Consider the following 14,996-nt stretch of genomic DNA (forward strand, 5'->3'; position numbering starts at 1 on the left):
GATAAAAAAGGAAACATGGGAGAAGTTATGTTCTGGAACGATGAGAAATACAATAAATACGAGGTTACGTATGATACAATATAACTGGATACACAGGCTATACATTACACCTCAAAAGTTAAATAAATGGAACCCAACAGTAGCTGATAGATGTTTTCGATGTAAAAAAGAAATGGGAACAACAATTCATACAATCTGGACATGTGAGAAAGTAGAAAAATTTTGGGAAGATCTAAACCAAATATTAAATAAAATTACAGAAAACAATATACCAAAGAATCCAGAGATCTTCCTTCTAAGTAACATAAAAAACAAAGAATTTGGAGTTGATTTGGATGGTGCACAAAAAAGATTTGTTAAGATAGCTCTAGCCGTAGCAAAAAAATGTATTATGTCAACCTGGAAATTGGAAGATAATTTGAAAATACAACAATGGTATATAGAAATGAATAAATGTATTCCATTAGAAAAAATAACATATAGTTTAAGAAATAATATTGAAATATTTGAACAAATATGGGAGCCTTACATGAAACACAATAGAGAAAACCTACCGGGGACATTCACTACCTAAATTAACGAAAGGAGAAGGAAATGAAAAGAATTGACTCAGTGGAATTTCTTGTTTATTTTTATTGAATGACTATATTGTTTGACTGGTTTAATGTATCCTAGATTTTGTACTTTAAATGGACGGGGGGGGGGGGGGGGGAGGTAGGGATGGTAGGAGGGAGAAAATGGCACTGTATATATTTGAAAAGGAAAAAGTATGTATCATGGTTAATGTGGTTTATGGTGTGAAAAATAAAAAAATTTAAAAAAAATTAGTAAAACAGTGGCAATTCTTCATTCTATGGAAAAAGAAGTAGGTAACATTTTCTCAGCCTATCTTCTCATTGTGCTGTTATTACCATCAATATAAATTCAAAGTATTAAATGGTTCTTACTGGAACATTAAAATAAATAATGCGGACAGTCCTGGTACTAAATGTTGAAAAATAAACAAGGAAAACTGACAACTTTACCAAAATTTTTAAATGTTTCCTCTAGTTTCAAGTATAAGTACGATATTCAAAGAAATATTTTCATTCAGAGAAACAGGTCCCTACAAGAACCTTTCAGCAAAAGAAACCATTATCAAACAAATAATTTCCCCAAAAATGATGATGTTTTTAAATTGGATAAGCAGAGGCAAAATGTTTGAACACTCCATTTGAGTAATCACTTGGACAATAAAATCCCCAGTATGTGAGTGAGAAGTAATGTGAATTTTTCAGTTGTCTGAGACACACTCTTATAATGCTCAACTAATACATCTTCATCAATAATAAACAATTTTAAAAACAAAAGGCAGTGCAAAATACAAAGTTATTTAATATTTAAAAAAAATCAGTATAGTTGTTCTTAATTATGTAAAGGTCACTTTGATTGGGTAATTCCCACAAATTACACAATTTAAATTTGAACTCCGATTGTTGGCGTTTTAACAGCATAATGGTAATGGTGCTGCCATCATAATTAACCCCCCTCCCCCAAGTTTATAGATAAAGCCTGACTAATATACTTAATACATTAATGAAGACTCTTACTAGGCAGGGATAGGGATGCACTTTGGGAGAGTAACCATAGCAGCAAGTGTCATGGACTGATTATTCATCCTGGTGACGCCATTTTATTCAAATACAACTTTATTCAAACAGCTGCGACAGGTGAGGCACTCTGGACCTCTCTGCTAGCTGAATATTTGCTCCCATCTTCACCAAGAGGTTTTGTGTTGCTTTGGAGAACAGTTACTTTCACAATTTAAAACTTTATTTATTTGTGTATTTATTTCCTCTTTTTTTTGCGGTTGCTTGAATTCCAGATACCAGAGATTTTACTTTTCTAGGAAGTTGGAAGCCAAGTATATCAAGTAGTTACACAGTTGTTTTAATTTCAAATGAATATTTCAACACTGGGATTGATGAATTTTGCTAGGCAATGATTGAAAGGTAATAAAGCCAAGCAAGATGCTGATCCAATCCCAACCTCAATAACTCTTTCCTGTTTCCTCCTCATTTCCTTCAATTCACTTGTACAGGTACACGATCCTTTATCCGGACATCTAAAATCCGGAAAGCTCCAAAATCCGGCAAGTGGGGGCCGGCGGATACGGCAGCACAATTCAGGTGGGCTTTCCGAAATCCCGAAGAATCTGAAATTCAGAACACACTGTTCCCCAAGGGTTCCGGATAAAGGATCGTGTACCTGTAGTTCAATCTCCACTCTGAATATATTCAATGCCCATCTTGCCAGTTCTCCTGTTCAGTTTATTATTCTGTTAATTGGAAACAAATGAGTAGCTCGTATTTTCACCTTGAAATACAGGAAAAATTTATTTAGCTACTGATTGTTGAACTGTAAAGGAGGCAAGTTAAATGCAAGTACAATTGCTGATCAATGTAGCAATAATATAACATGTAGAACCTGTGATTAAGACTACTACAACTCTATGAATTAGTTACCTTCATTTTTTATAATATTACATTGGAGATCTGATGCATGTCCTTGCAGAGAGAGACGAGGTTGTTGCAGACGACTGATCATGGGCTGTGGTGATACAGATGGCCTCCCATAATCCAGACTGCGAGCAGGAGAGCGTGAGCGTGGAGAATTCCTAGGTGAATGTCTGGGTGAAGCTCGAGGGGTATGCCTTGGAGATGGAGTGAAGCGATTCAGGGGAGGGTGCAAGGCATGAGGAACACATTCTTCTTCATCTTCCAGACTCTGAACATCAAACTCCTGATCACTGAATGTACCTCGTCTTGTTGAATGGCAAGATGAACCAGAACTACGCCTTGAAGTGCTAGCTGCATACTCCTGTCTGAGACCTAGTGAAAATAAAAATTGGTGAACAAAAAAAGTTTGGTCTTAAGTAGGGCAGAAGGGCCTGTTTCTATAAAATAGTAATGACTCCATCCTGTTCATACCCCTCCTTAACTTCTTATAACTGTGCATCGATCCTAGACTAAGGAAAGCAAATTCCAATGAGTTTTACAGCTTGGAAACAGGTCCTTTAGCCCAACGTCCATGCTGACCTTGCCAATTCTGTCTGCCTGCTTCAGCCTATAACCATCTAAGTGATTCCAATCCATATGCCTGAATAAAATGAATTTTTTACTTGCTCAGCCAGGAAGCAAAGCAGTTTGGCATGCACAGATAATATAACAAGTGCCCAATCCCAATTTGGCTCTCCAACTGTAATCATTCACTATGACAGGCAGTGCCTTCAGCTTTGGAATTCCCTTCCTGAATTCCTTGGCTACTCTATTGTAATGAGAAATCCTTTAAAATGTACCTGTTGAACATGTCATCTACTTTGACATTGCATTAACTCCAGCATCAAATATTGCCTAAAACTCCTTAGAAGGATCTTGAGTTGCTTTACTCTTGAACATGCCAAGCAAACTCTGAAGTTATTAATTATAATAATAAAAGTAATGCAGTGATAATATTTATTCAAGTTCCTTTTTGTAACTGAGTTTTGGAACATGGCCTTTAACAGTAGGCAAACAAACTCAAATTTATCTGGTGCCAGTCTGAAGAATATGCTGACCACAGGAAGAAAATGTAGAAATACAAAAGAACAATATCAATAGTCAACAAATGACAAACAAAAGCAATGACAACATCAAGGCAGACGTTTCAGGATAATACATACTTTCTTCTTGCATACGAGCTAGGATTTGTACATCTGTAACATCAGCAAGCTTGTAGCCAGATCCCAATGAGTCTTCATCTACTTCAGAAGCACTTTGTTCACTATCCACAGATGATGTAGGGCTAACAAGGGAATTTTGGTCTATAGAACCTTTAAAATGACCTAATGTAGATAGGAAGAGATAGGTTATACTAATTTGTTTTGGCTTTTAAACACTTTATGCATATACAAAATCTAGTTGTAAAGACACCAAACAGAAAAGAAATTTGTTAGATACTGGCTCATCAGATCTCTATACACTGGAAACTTGGAGATCTCAGAAGAATCAGAATGTGAAAAAACAGCCAGAAAGTTGAAAAGCACCTATGATATTACTTAATATATCAAAGGGGCTATTCGGAAGACCACAATCAGTATGAACTGGAAACAATGTCTCCTCCTCACAGGTGCAATCCAAGGATGGGTGCTTAGCCCACTGCTCTGCTCATTATACACCCATAATGGTATGGCCAGGCACAATTCCAATGCCATCTACAAGTTTGCCAATGACACCACAGTTGTTGATAGAATCACAAACGGAAATGAAGAAAGGTACAGGGGGGAGATGGAGCAGCTTATTGAATGGTGTAATGACAACCACCTTGCGCTCAACGTCAGCAAAGGAGATGATTGTGGAATTCAGGAGGAAGTCAGGGAAACATGGCCCAGTCCTCATTGAGAACTCGGTAGTGGAGAGGGTCAAGAACTACAAAGTCCTGGGTGTCAACATCTCCGAGGATTTGTCCTGGAGCCTCCATGTTGATGCAATCACAAAGGCGGCTCACCAGCTGTTATACTTTGTGAGATGTCTGGGGAAACTCAGTTTGTCACCGAAGACTCTCGTCAACTTCTCAAGTGTACCGTGGAGAGCATTCTGGCTGGTTGCATCACTGCCTGGTATGGAGGTGCCTACTCTCAGGACAAGAATAAACTCAAGGGTTGTTAACTCCACCTGCGACTTCACTCCATCGAGGACATCTATACGAGGTGGTGTCTTAAAAAAGCAGACTCTATCCTCAAAGTCCCCCACCAGCCAGGCCATGTCCTCTTCACTCTGCTACCATCAGGAAAAAGATACAGGAGCCTAAAGACACTCAATAGGACAAGGACAGCTTCTTCTCACTGCCAAAAGATTCCTGAATAATCAATGAACCAAAGACACTGGCTTACTTTTCATGCACTATGTTTTTTAAAAATAATGTCATAAGATGGTTATAATATGATTGTTTGCACTAGGACGCTGCTGCAAAACACCGAATTTCATAACTTGTTCATAACAATAAATTTTGATTCTGTCTCAGTGCATATCGTGACTCTCTGCTGGAGATACTCAATTTATTCCAGTCCTTCCACCCCACAAGTTCTTTCTTCATCAAATAATTGTTCAATCTCACAAAAAATTTGATTAAATCAGTGGTTTTCTAACTGCCCCCCTAAACTCACATTCCACTTTATGCAATCCCTATGCCATAGCATTCGAGTAGAAAAAGGATTTAAAAACCACTGTTTTAATCATACATAATTGACTTTTTATACACACGGTTTCATAACTCCAAAGGAAATGGGCCAATGACAATTTTTCTCAAGCAAAATATTTCAGTAACAATTGTGTCTTGAGTAGTGGTTCTCAATCTTCCCTTCCCACTCACATATCACCTTAAGCAATCCCTTACTAACCACAGAGCACTATTGGCAAAGGGAATACTTAAGGTAGAATGTGAGTTTAGGGGGACAGTTTGAAAACCACGGGATTAAATCAAATTTCCAGACTCCCGGCGAGACTTAAATTTGAAACTCAGCTACTAGACCCTGCCCCAGAGGCAGGGGTTAGCAGAGGGTGTATTCTAAAGTTTGCAAAGGAATGCTTCTTTGTGCTTTTCAGCTCTTTTTTGCCTATCAATGTCTTTTTACTATTGGAACCAATTTCTCTCCATTTGGCTGCTGCCCCATCATTAGCTAAGGGGATAAAGGATATAGTTACTTAGAAAGAACCCAGTGTAAATTCACCAGAATTACTAGGACTCAAAGGGGCAGTTCGCAAAAAGGAATTATAAACTAATTACTGTGGAATTCTGAAGAGAAAGGGAAATTATTTTTTAGGGCTTGATGGCAACTGATAAGGTGGATGGAAACATTTTTGAAAATTAAAAAAAAGCAATAAAATGCTGAAAGTCTAAGAACAAAAATAAAATGCTGGAAACATTCAGTAGGTTAAGTCAGCATCTGTAATAAGAGAAACAGTTAACTAGTTATGTTTCAGGCTTAGGACTGTCTAAACAATTTCTAGTGATAGAATGGGGTTTGAGAGACAGTGAAGGAGAATTCATTGCAGAAAGTCAGGACTCCCTCCAACAACAGTATACATTAATAATTTGAAATGTGAGATATACAAGTTCTTTTGGGCCAAGGACACAAAAGAATAGAGTTAATGCATACGCATGCATTTCAACCATATGTCAACTCCTTGAATGGCAGAACGAATTCTGCAGGCTGAATTATCTACTTTGTTCCTAAAATCTAACAAAACTACACACTTGGAAACTCAAGGCAATATGCAATTTTAACATTTAATTTGAAAGATTATCTCACCCTGGCAACCACAAAGGGGCAGCCAGGCATTATAAAACCAATTTGGAGTCAAGTGCATAGGAAGAAGCTTATTCATGTTCATGCCTTATGGAAATCAAATGTGTGAAGAGGAGGGTGGGGGGGGGGGGGGGTGGTGGAGGTGAAGGGGTAAGAATACCTTCTTGGAAAGACATGCAAATAAAAATTTAGAAGGATAAACTTAAGGCAGTTCAGGAAGGGTTAAATGAGTAACCTGCTGAAAAGCTTTAGGATAATCAGAAGGAATTTTATGTCAATGAGCTGTCTGAACACAACACCAACCTAGGTAAATAGTGTTAATTATAAAATGAGGCAGTCATTAGATACAAATGTTGCCTGCATTTTGAATGGAAGACAGTCTATAATTTCAACAGGAGTAATGTTTGATATGATGAAAAATGAGATTTCATTAAAATAATTGACAGTCAGAACAAGGGTAATATTTCCTCCTGTTATTTTCATGCTGCAATCCTCCACACAACACAAGTTATAGCTTACAAGTTATGTAAAGAATGGAACAATTGATGTAAATTTCTGTAAGGAATCAAGTTACTACCTTCAGTCAACTCTTATGGTGTGAATTTTTTTTTATATATATAAATAAATAAACGGGTCCACTAAGTACCAAGAGAGTCAAGTTCAAGAAAGATAATGAAAACTGGCAGCTCATCATTTGAAGGCAGCTACAGAAAATAGTGTTCTGGATTTGCATAGCCATGAAACAATTTAATATATCAGATTTTCCTGTCCCCTTGCTTCAATTACCTCTGCCACCACTGACCAAAAATTATTTGCATGTACAGCCAATTAAATCTTCTGAATATTTGTTCTAACTAAGTTCAACATTCATCAGCTCTTTGCTAAAGGTATTGCTGTTTCATGAAGTTTTCCCTGAAGAAATAATATAATAATTTTGTGATGTCTTTGAGGTCCCCGAGTGTCAACTGATGCAATCCAAATTAATTAACTGTGATTGTTTTTTTAATGAAACATTTTGTATTTTAGTTCTGGGATTATAATAGTTTTTTGGAAGGGGGGACTGGGATGGGTTTTAGTGGGTTTTTTTTTTAAAGTTTCTTATATATATATAGTTTCAACATATACATGTTAACAATCTATTATGCAATTTGGTATATTATTCTCAATTATTTGATCTTTTATTTGATTAAATATTCAAAAAAACATTCATCAGCTCTAACCCACAAAGATAATTAAAGGCTGTTCTTCAGTTTGTGTGAGATGGGAATGAAACCTTGGATTGCATTTGAAGTGACAAATTACATAAATGTTATTTTTGATGTGCAACTGTTTTCTCCTGAACAATTACAATTTTAAGCTGCAGTAGTCAAATATATATTTTAGTTTTTACAAAATAAATACAGGACATAACAGCATTATATTATCTGTGTAGAAGTAAAATTATATTAATGTCTTGAAATTACTGAACTGATTTCTTCACTAAAAACTGGAATGAATATTTAAAAATCAATACATTTTAACAGCACATCAAAATCAAACATTAATGCAATCAAACACCTGAAATTGTGCACAATTATGAAGCATTTAATAATTACTGTCATGTTAAGGCCACTCACTCTACCTGCAGATCCAGGTATCATCATCTGTTTCACATGTGATGCAGACCGGACTGGTGTGGAAGATGGGGAACTGAAGCCACTGCCAAAAGGACTGTTGCTTCCACTTGGACTGAAAGGACTTGGGTAATTAGCAGGAAAATAAGAGTTACCAAACAGGCTGCGCCTCTTGCAATCTGCAAAATTGAAAGTAACACAACAAAAACTCATTTTCATAGTAATGAAAATTTCCACACGTGGTCAGAGCAAGGCAAACAACAGTAACACTAATCAGCAAGCCAGAGGCCATGTCTACTGATAGGAAAGTGCATTTAAATTCCACAAAAACATTTAAAAAGATTGAAAATCAACAAGCTACAGATGGTAGAAAGTGCAGGGGATGGTTACTTCATTTCGAGAAAAACAGTCCACATTGAGATTTTATGCAAGGTGAAACCACATCATCTGCAAATATGCAAAGAAATGCAAATTGAATTATAATTAAATTTTGTATTCATTTACTTCCCTTCCCCCACACAAATTCTGAAAGAGCAAATTTTATTCCATCTCAAATTGTTGGGTAGAAATTTGCAAGGGTGAAATTCTGTAATCCAAACAGCTGTAATGAAAAGATTACGTGAAATGCTTTTCTCCTTGAATCAACTTTTGTAAGAAATTCCCTCTCCTATCCCCGTAAATACAGTTTAAAAAAATATTTTATTTATATTTTTCACACAAGCTTGTACAGTCATATATAGTGTCATGCCAACAATGGCAGTTCATATTCAAATATACATATATTCATTTTCTTTATGACTATATATACACACAAGCCAGTGTCTCTACCAGTTCCGTCCCCCACATATAAAAGAAGACAGCTGTAATTAGCTGTGGAAATTGAGATAAACAAATATGATTTTTGATTGGGATTACAGAAACATGGCTGCAGGGTGGACAAGCCTGGGAACTTAACATCCCGGGGTATATGATATTTAGGAGGGATTGGCAAGAAATAAAAGGGGGTGGGGTAGTATTGATGGTGAGAGAAGGGACAGAAAGGATATCAACTCGGAAGATGCAGAATCTATATAGGTAGAACTGAGGAATATCAAGGGTCGGAAATCATTAGTGGGGGTAGTATATAGGCCTCCAAATTGTAGTGTCGAGGTGAGGGAAGGCATTAAAAGAGAAATTAGAAAAGAGAAATTAGAAATTAGAATAAGGGAACAGCTGTCATCATGGGAGACTTTAATTTGCATATAGATTGGACTAGCCAAATTAGTAAAAATACTGAGCAGGAGGAATTCCTTGAATGTTTACGGGACGGTTATCTAGACCAATATGTCGAGGAACCAACTCGGGAGCAGGCCATTTTAGATTGAGTATTATGCAATGATAAGGGGCTAATCAACAATCTTGTTGTACGAGGCCCTTTGGGTAGGAGCGATCACAATATGATCGAATTCTCACTCGACATGGAGACTGATGAAATTAAAACCAAGACTAAGGTCCTGAATTTAAATAAAGGGAATTATGATGGTATGAGACGGGAGTTGAGTAAGATTGATTGGGTGGTGTTTATGGGGGAGTTGACTGTGGATAGACAATGGAAAGCATTCACAGATCTAATGGAGAAATTACAAAAATCGTTTATACCGGTTTGGCATAAAAATAAACCAAAAAAGGTGACTCAACCGTGGATAACAAGGGAAATTAGAGACAGCATTAGGTCCAAAGAGAGAGCATATCAATTAGCCAAAAAAAGTACCACAACCGAAGACTGGGAGCAGTTCAAGATGCACCAAAGGAGGACAAAGGGATTAATCAAGAGAGCAAAAATAAATTACTAAAGTAAGCTTGCGGCAAATATAAAAACCGACTGCAAAAGCTTTTATAAATATGTCAAGAGGAAAAGATTGGTGAAATCCAGAGAAGGTCCTTTGCAGTTGGAATCAGGGGAATATATAATGGGGAATAAGGAAATGGCAGACCAATTAAATTCTTACTTTAGTTCTGTTTTTACAAGAGAGGATACAAATAGCCTCCCAAGGATGTTGGGAAACATAGAGACTAATGCAAGGGAGGAACTGAAAGAAATCAGTATCTCTAAGGACATGGTCTTGGGGAAACTGATGGGATTGAAGGCAGATAAATCCCAAGGGCCTGATAATCTACATCCTAGGGTACTTAAGGAAGTGGCCATTCAGATAGCAGGTGCTTTAAGAATTATTTTCCAGAACTCGATAAGACTCAGGATCAGTACCCATGGATTGGAGGGTAGCTAATGTTACCCCACTATTTAAAAAGGGGGGTAGAGAAAAAGCAGGGAATTATAGGCTGGTGAACCTTACATCAGTAGTGGACAAAATGATGGAATCCATTATTAAGGATGTAATAGCGGAGCATATGACTAGCAGAGAAGGGATCGGACAGAGTCAACATGGATTTACAAAAGGTAAATCGAGCTTGACAAATCTATTGGAATTCTTTGAGATGGTGACAGGTAAAATAGATGGGGAGAGCAAGTGGATGTGGTGTACCTGGACTTCTAAAAGGCCTTCGATAAGGTCCCGCATAAACGACTGGCTTCCAAAATCAAGGCTCATGGGATTGGGGGCAAAGTATTGATGTGGATTGAGAACTGGCTGGCAGGTAGAAGACAGAGTTGGGATAAATGGCTCGTTTTCTGAGTGGCAGGCGGTGGCCAGTGGGGTGCCACAGGGATCTGTACTGGGACCCCATCTGTTCACAATTTACATTAATGATCTGGATGAGGGGATTGGATGTAATATCTCCAAATTTGCAGATGACACTAAGCTAGGAGGGGTTGTGTGCATGGAAGAGGGGGTCAGGAAGCTCCAGTGTGATTTGGATAAATTGAGGGACTGGGCAGATCCATGGCAAATGCACTACAATGTGGATAAATGTGAGGTTATCCACTTTGGTAATACAAACCGGAGGGCAGATTACGATTTGAATGGCAATCGATTAAGAGATGGGGAAGTGCAGAGAGACCTAGGGGTACTTGTACATCAGTCTCTGAAAGCGAGCATGCAGGTACAGCAGGCGGTTAAAAAGGCAAATGGTATGTTGGCCTTCATATCAAGAGGGTTTGAGTATAGGAACAAGGATACCTTACTGCAGCTGTACAGGGCCTTGGTGAGACCCCACCTGGAGTATTGTGTGCAGTTTTGGTCACCTTATCTAAGGAAGGATGTTCTTGCAATGGAGGGAGTGCAGAGGCGATTCACCAGGCTGATACCTGGAATGGCAGGAATGACTTATGAGGAAAGATTGCGCAAATTGGGATTGTACTCGCTGGAGTTTAGAAGATTGAGAGGGGATCTCAGAGACCTATAAAATTCTGGCAGGACTGGACAGAATGGATGCAGATGGGATGTTTCCAATGATGGGAAAATCCAGAACCCGGGGCCATGGTTTGAGGATAATAGGCAAACCATTTAGGACTGAGATGAGGAGGAATTTATTTACCCAGGGGGTGGTGAATCTGTGGAATTCATTGCCACAGAGGGCAGTAGAGGCAGGTTCATTAAATATATTTAAGAGGGAATTAGATATATTTCTTCAGTACAAGGGTATTAAAGGTTACGGAGAGAAGGCGGGGACGGGGTACTGAACTTTAAGATCAGCCATGATCTCGTTGAATGGCGGAGCAGGCTCGAAGGGTCGAATGACCTACTCCTGCTCCTATCTTCTATGTTTTTATATTTCTAAGACTACTCACTCACACTTCGACCAACAACAAAACTTTAACACTAGGAAAATAAATAATAAGGGGAAAGGATTGTCACAGTTCAATGGGCAGCCTCTGGGCCTATACTCATTCCTAACGTTCCTTGATCGTGATCAATGCAAGGGAGCGGACGCCGCAGCAAGGAACAGGGAAACCAATCACCGCTATACATTTATGTAGTGCATGTAAGGCTGCCAGATCCTATGAAAGGTACAATATTTGTTTTTCAGGTTTCAAGTTATTTTCTCTAGGGGAACGTAGCTCTGCATTTCCACATTCCATCGTTCGATACCAAGACTAGAGTCAGACTTCCAGGTAGCCACAATGCACTTTCTGGCCACTGAGATTAACGCAAATTGGATTTGAAATTTGGACAGCTTCATTGTAAGTCTTATGTCCATTATGTTTCCCAACAGGAACAAATCTGGGTCCTACAGGAATTGCTTACCTATGATTTTCTCTAGGACTTGGCCTAGTTCTTCCCAAAAGGGGCTCACTTTGGTACATGACCAGGTTGCATGCATGAATGCTGCATCTGAAGTATTGGTTCGAGAGTTCTGGTTTACACATGTTTACCTCTTGTGGTGTTAGATACAGCTGGTGCAAAAAATTATTGCACCAACCTGTACCTTCCATTGCTGTCACAGCATAAGTCAGACCAGCATCTCTCATCAATTACAATACCCAAGTCCGACTCTCATCTTTCCCTCGATCTATGAAGGCCCAGTTTGGGTCCCTCTGACTGGAGCACAAAATACATTGCAGAAATGGATTTCTTTCCACTCCCCCTTCGAATCATAGTCTCTATGGCACTGCATTGAGGTAGGACCATACTTGGACCAAATACATCCTGTAAAAAAGATCTTATTTGAAGATAGCAGTGGAATGTCTGATTTGACAAATCATTTTTACTTTATTTTTTTTTAAGTTGCTCCAACGACATTAGTTGCCCCTGCTCATAACAGTCCTCAAAGCACCTGATGCCATTACGGCGCCATGCATCCAGGATCTGTTACCTATCATTAATGGTATTAATTTATTCTGAGTTGGGGTGTTTTTGGGGAGAGTCCAACTTTGATGTTCAAATATTGGTTAATTTTGTTCCAGATATTAATCACTTGTTTTAACGTGGGGCTGCCATTCTTTCCTAACAGCAATTTAGCATCCCATTTATAAATAAAGTCCTCTGCCATCCCCTCGTCCACCAGGTGGAGATCAATTTGTGCCCAGAATGGTACACTTCCTCTCCGAAAGAGAGGCAATGCATCTCGACTGGGCTGCCCAGTAATATTAAAAAAGTCTGGCATCCTCAATCCGCCTAGACTAGTCCCACGTTAATTTTTCCAGAGACCCTTGCCAACTTAACATTCCAGAGAAACCTTCTGAACTTGATTAGCAGTTGTTTGAAGAAACACCGGGTTAACAGCAGAGGCAATGTCTGAAAAAGATACTGAAATCTTGGCAATATGTTCATTTTGACGCTGTTAACTCTGCCCATTAATATCATGGGCAGGGACATACATCTATTTAAATCCTCCTCGACTCTCTCGCCAGCAAGGGGGCCAAATTTAACTTGCACAAATTATTCAAGTTGCCATCAATATCAACTCCCAGGTATTTGATCCCCTCCTGTGGCAATTTTAAATTGCTATTTTCTTCAAGTTAGCTGTAATTCCCCTCAGGGATTGGCATAGTCTCATTTTTCCCCCAATTGATCTTATATCCGGAGAGTTTCCCATAGTCCTCCAATACCACGTGCAGTCGAGGTAAAGAAATTGCAGGGACTGACAGATATATCAGCACATCACCAAATAAGTTGATTTTGTGCTCCTCCTGGCCCACTCTATAACCTTTAATGTCTGGATCCTGACAAATGGCCTTAGCCAGTGGTTCCATCACTAGCACAAAGTGGGAAAGTTGAAGAGATTTGTTCATTGGTTATAACCTTTGCCTTGGGCACATGGTATAGCATCCTAATCCAATTTGGAAAAATTGGCCCTAACCCCACCTTCTTCAACACTTTAAATAAAAATTCTCACTCCAGTCTATCAAAAGCCTTCTCTACATCCAAGGAAGCAGCCAATTCCTTCTCATTTCTGATTTGTGTCAGATGCATTACACTCAACAGTCCGCCAATGTTATCTGCTGCTCGTCTCTCCTGCACAAAACCTGCCTAGTCTGTTTATCAATGTTATCCAAATCTCTGCATTTAGCTATCACTCTTGTCCTCATTAACTTGCATGCATTGCCAATTAAACAATACCCTAATTTAAAAGTTCTTCTTTCCAAGTCCCTTAAAAAATTTGTGCACATCTGTTACCTCCTTTGTTACACTGCTCCTTGGTGACTTTCATCCTACATATACATGCTTATCAGCACAGTCTCAGCTGGCAGAGTCCTGAAGTGACTGGTTAGGGGTGAAGTGGTATTACCACTGTAACAATCTGTAACCTCAAGATCTCACTTGTCCCTCACTCTAGAATTTCAGTCACCCAATTAGAATAGGCCACAGTTCAACAAGGTGTGCAAATCAGGCTTACCTGATTTAACTTAGTTAAATTTCACAGGAGTAAACAGCTAAATTGCATGCAATAGCTAGAGCTATGCAATAAATAATCAACAAATCAAATCTCTTCAGTCCTGCCACATTTAATTGTCAAAGGCACATTCAGAGAAAGTGCTGAAAAGATCAGTCTTCTCCTGAGATCCCCATCATTATAGTTAATGCAATTCACTCCACATCTCATCAAGAAATGGCCACAGCGATGGCTACAGGACCAGAAAATGCTGTAATAGTGTAATGCTATTACAATGCTAGCAACCCAGTGTTTTAACTTGTATTCTTATGTTTGAGTTCTTAGACAACACATGAATGAAGGGAAAGGTTCTTTACTTTCAAGTTGTTGCAAACAGCCCACGAGGCATGCCATGAGGCTGCAAGCCTCCATTATGGATCTCACTTACGGCAGCCCCCCCCTTCTGTGTCACCCCCTGCTGGCAGCCAAGTATAATCAAACAGGAACTATATCCTTAAAACCTTGTTAGTAGCAAATGCAACCATGATCACTATCATTACACTCAGGTTTGAATCTGACGCTATCTATAAGGAGTTTATAGATTCTCTCTGTGTGAATGTGGTTTTCCTGCGGGTGTTCCATTTTCCCCCTTCCCTTCAAAATGTACAAGGGTTGTAGGTTAATTGGGGTATTTGGGCAGCATGGGCTTGTGGACCTGAAGTTCTATAAAGAATGTCATCTGGAAAAACAGTACTTTTAACAAAATAATTCCTTTACATTCAGTAGCTGACATTGTGGAAAATTGC

The 14,996-nt window shown here is 38.7% G+C and overlaps 1 protein-coding gene across 1 annotated transcript in view; it reads right to left on the reverse strand.

Annotated features, from left to right (window-relative positions):
• slain2 (SLAIN motif family, member 2) overlaps positions 1–14,996 on the reverse strand; it is a 43,584-nt gene that overhangs the window by 13,414 nt on the left and 15,174 nt on the right. Inside the window, exons 3-5 of the mRNA XM_069924698.1 lie at positions 7,947–8,117; positions 3,701–3,862; positions 2,505–2,870 (exon numbers count right to left, since the gene is read on the reverse strand). Of these exons, the coding sequence (XP_069780799.1) occupies positions 2,505–2,870; positions 3,701–3,862; positions 7,947–8,117 (699 nt within the window). The remainder of the gene's footprint in view (positions 1–2,504; positions 2,871–3,700; positions 3,863–7,946; positions 8,118–14,996) is intronic.

Source organism: Narcine bancroftii, chromosome 3 (assembly GCF_036971445.1).
Source record: "Narcine bancroftii isolate sNarBan1 chromosome 3, sNarBan1.hap1, whole genome shotgun sequence".
NCBI classification, from domain to species: Eukaryota; Metazoa; Chordata; class Chondrichthyes; order Torpediniformes; family Narcinidae; genus Narcine; species Narcine bancroftii.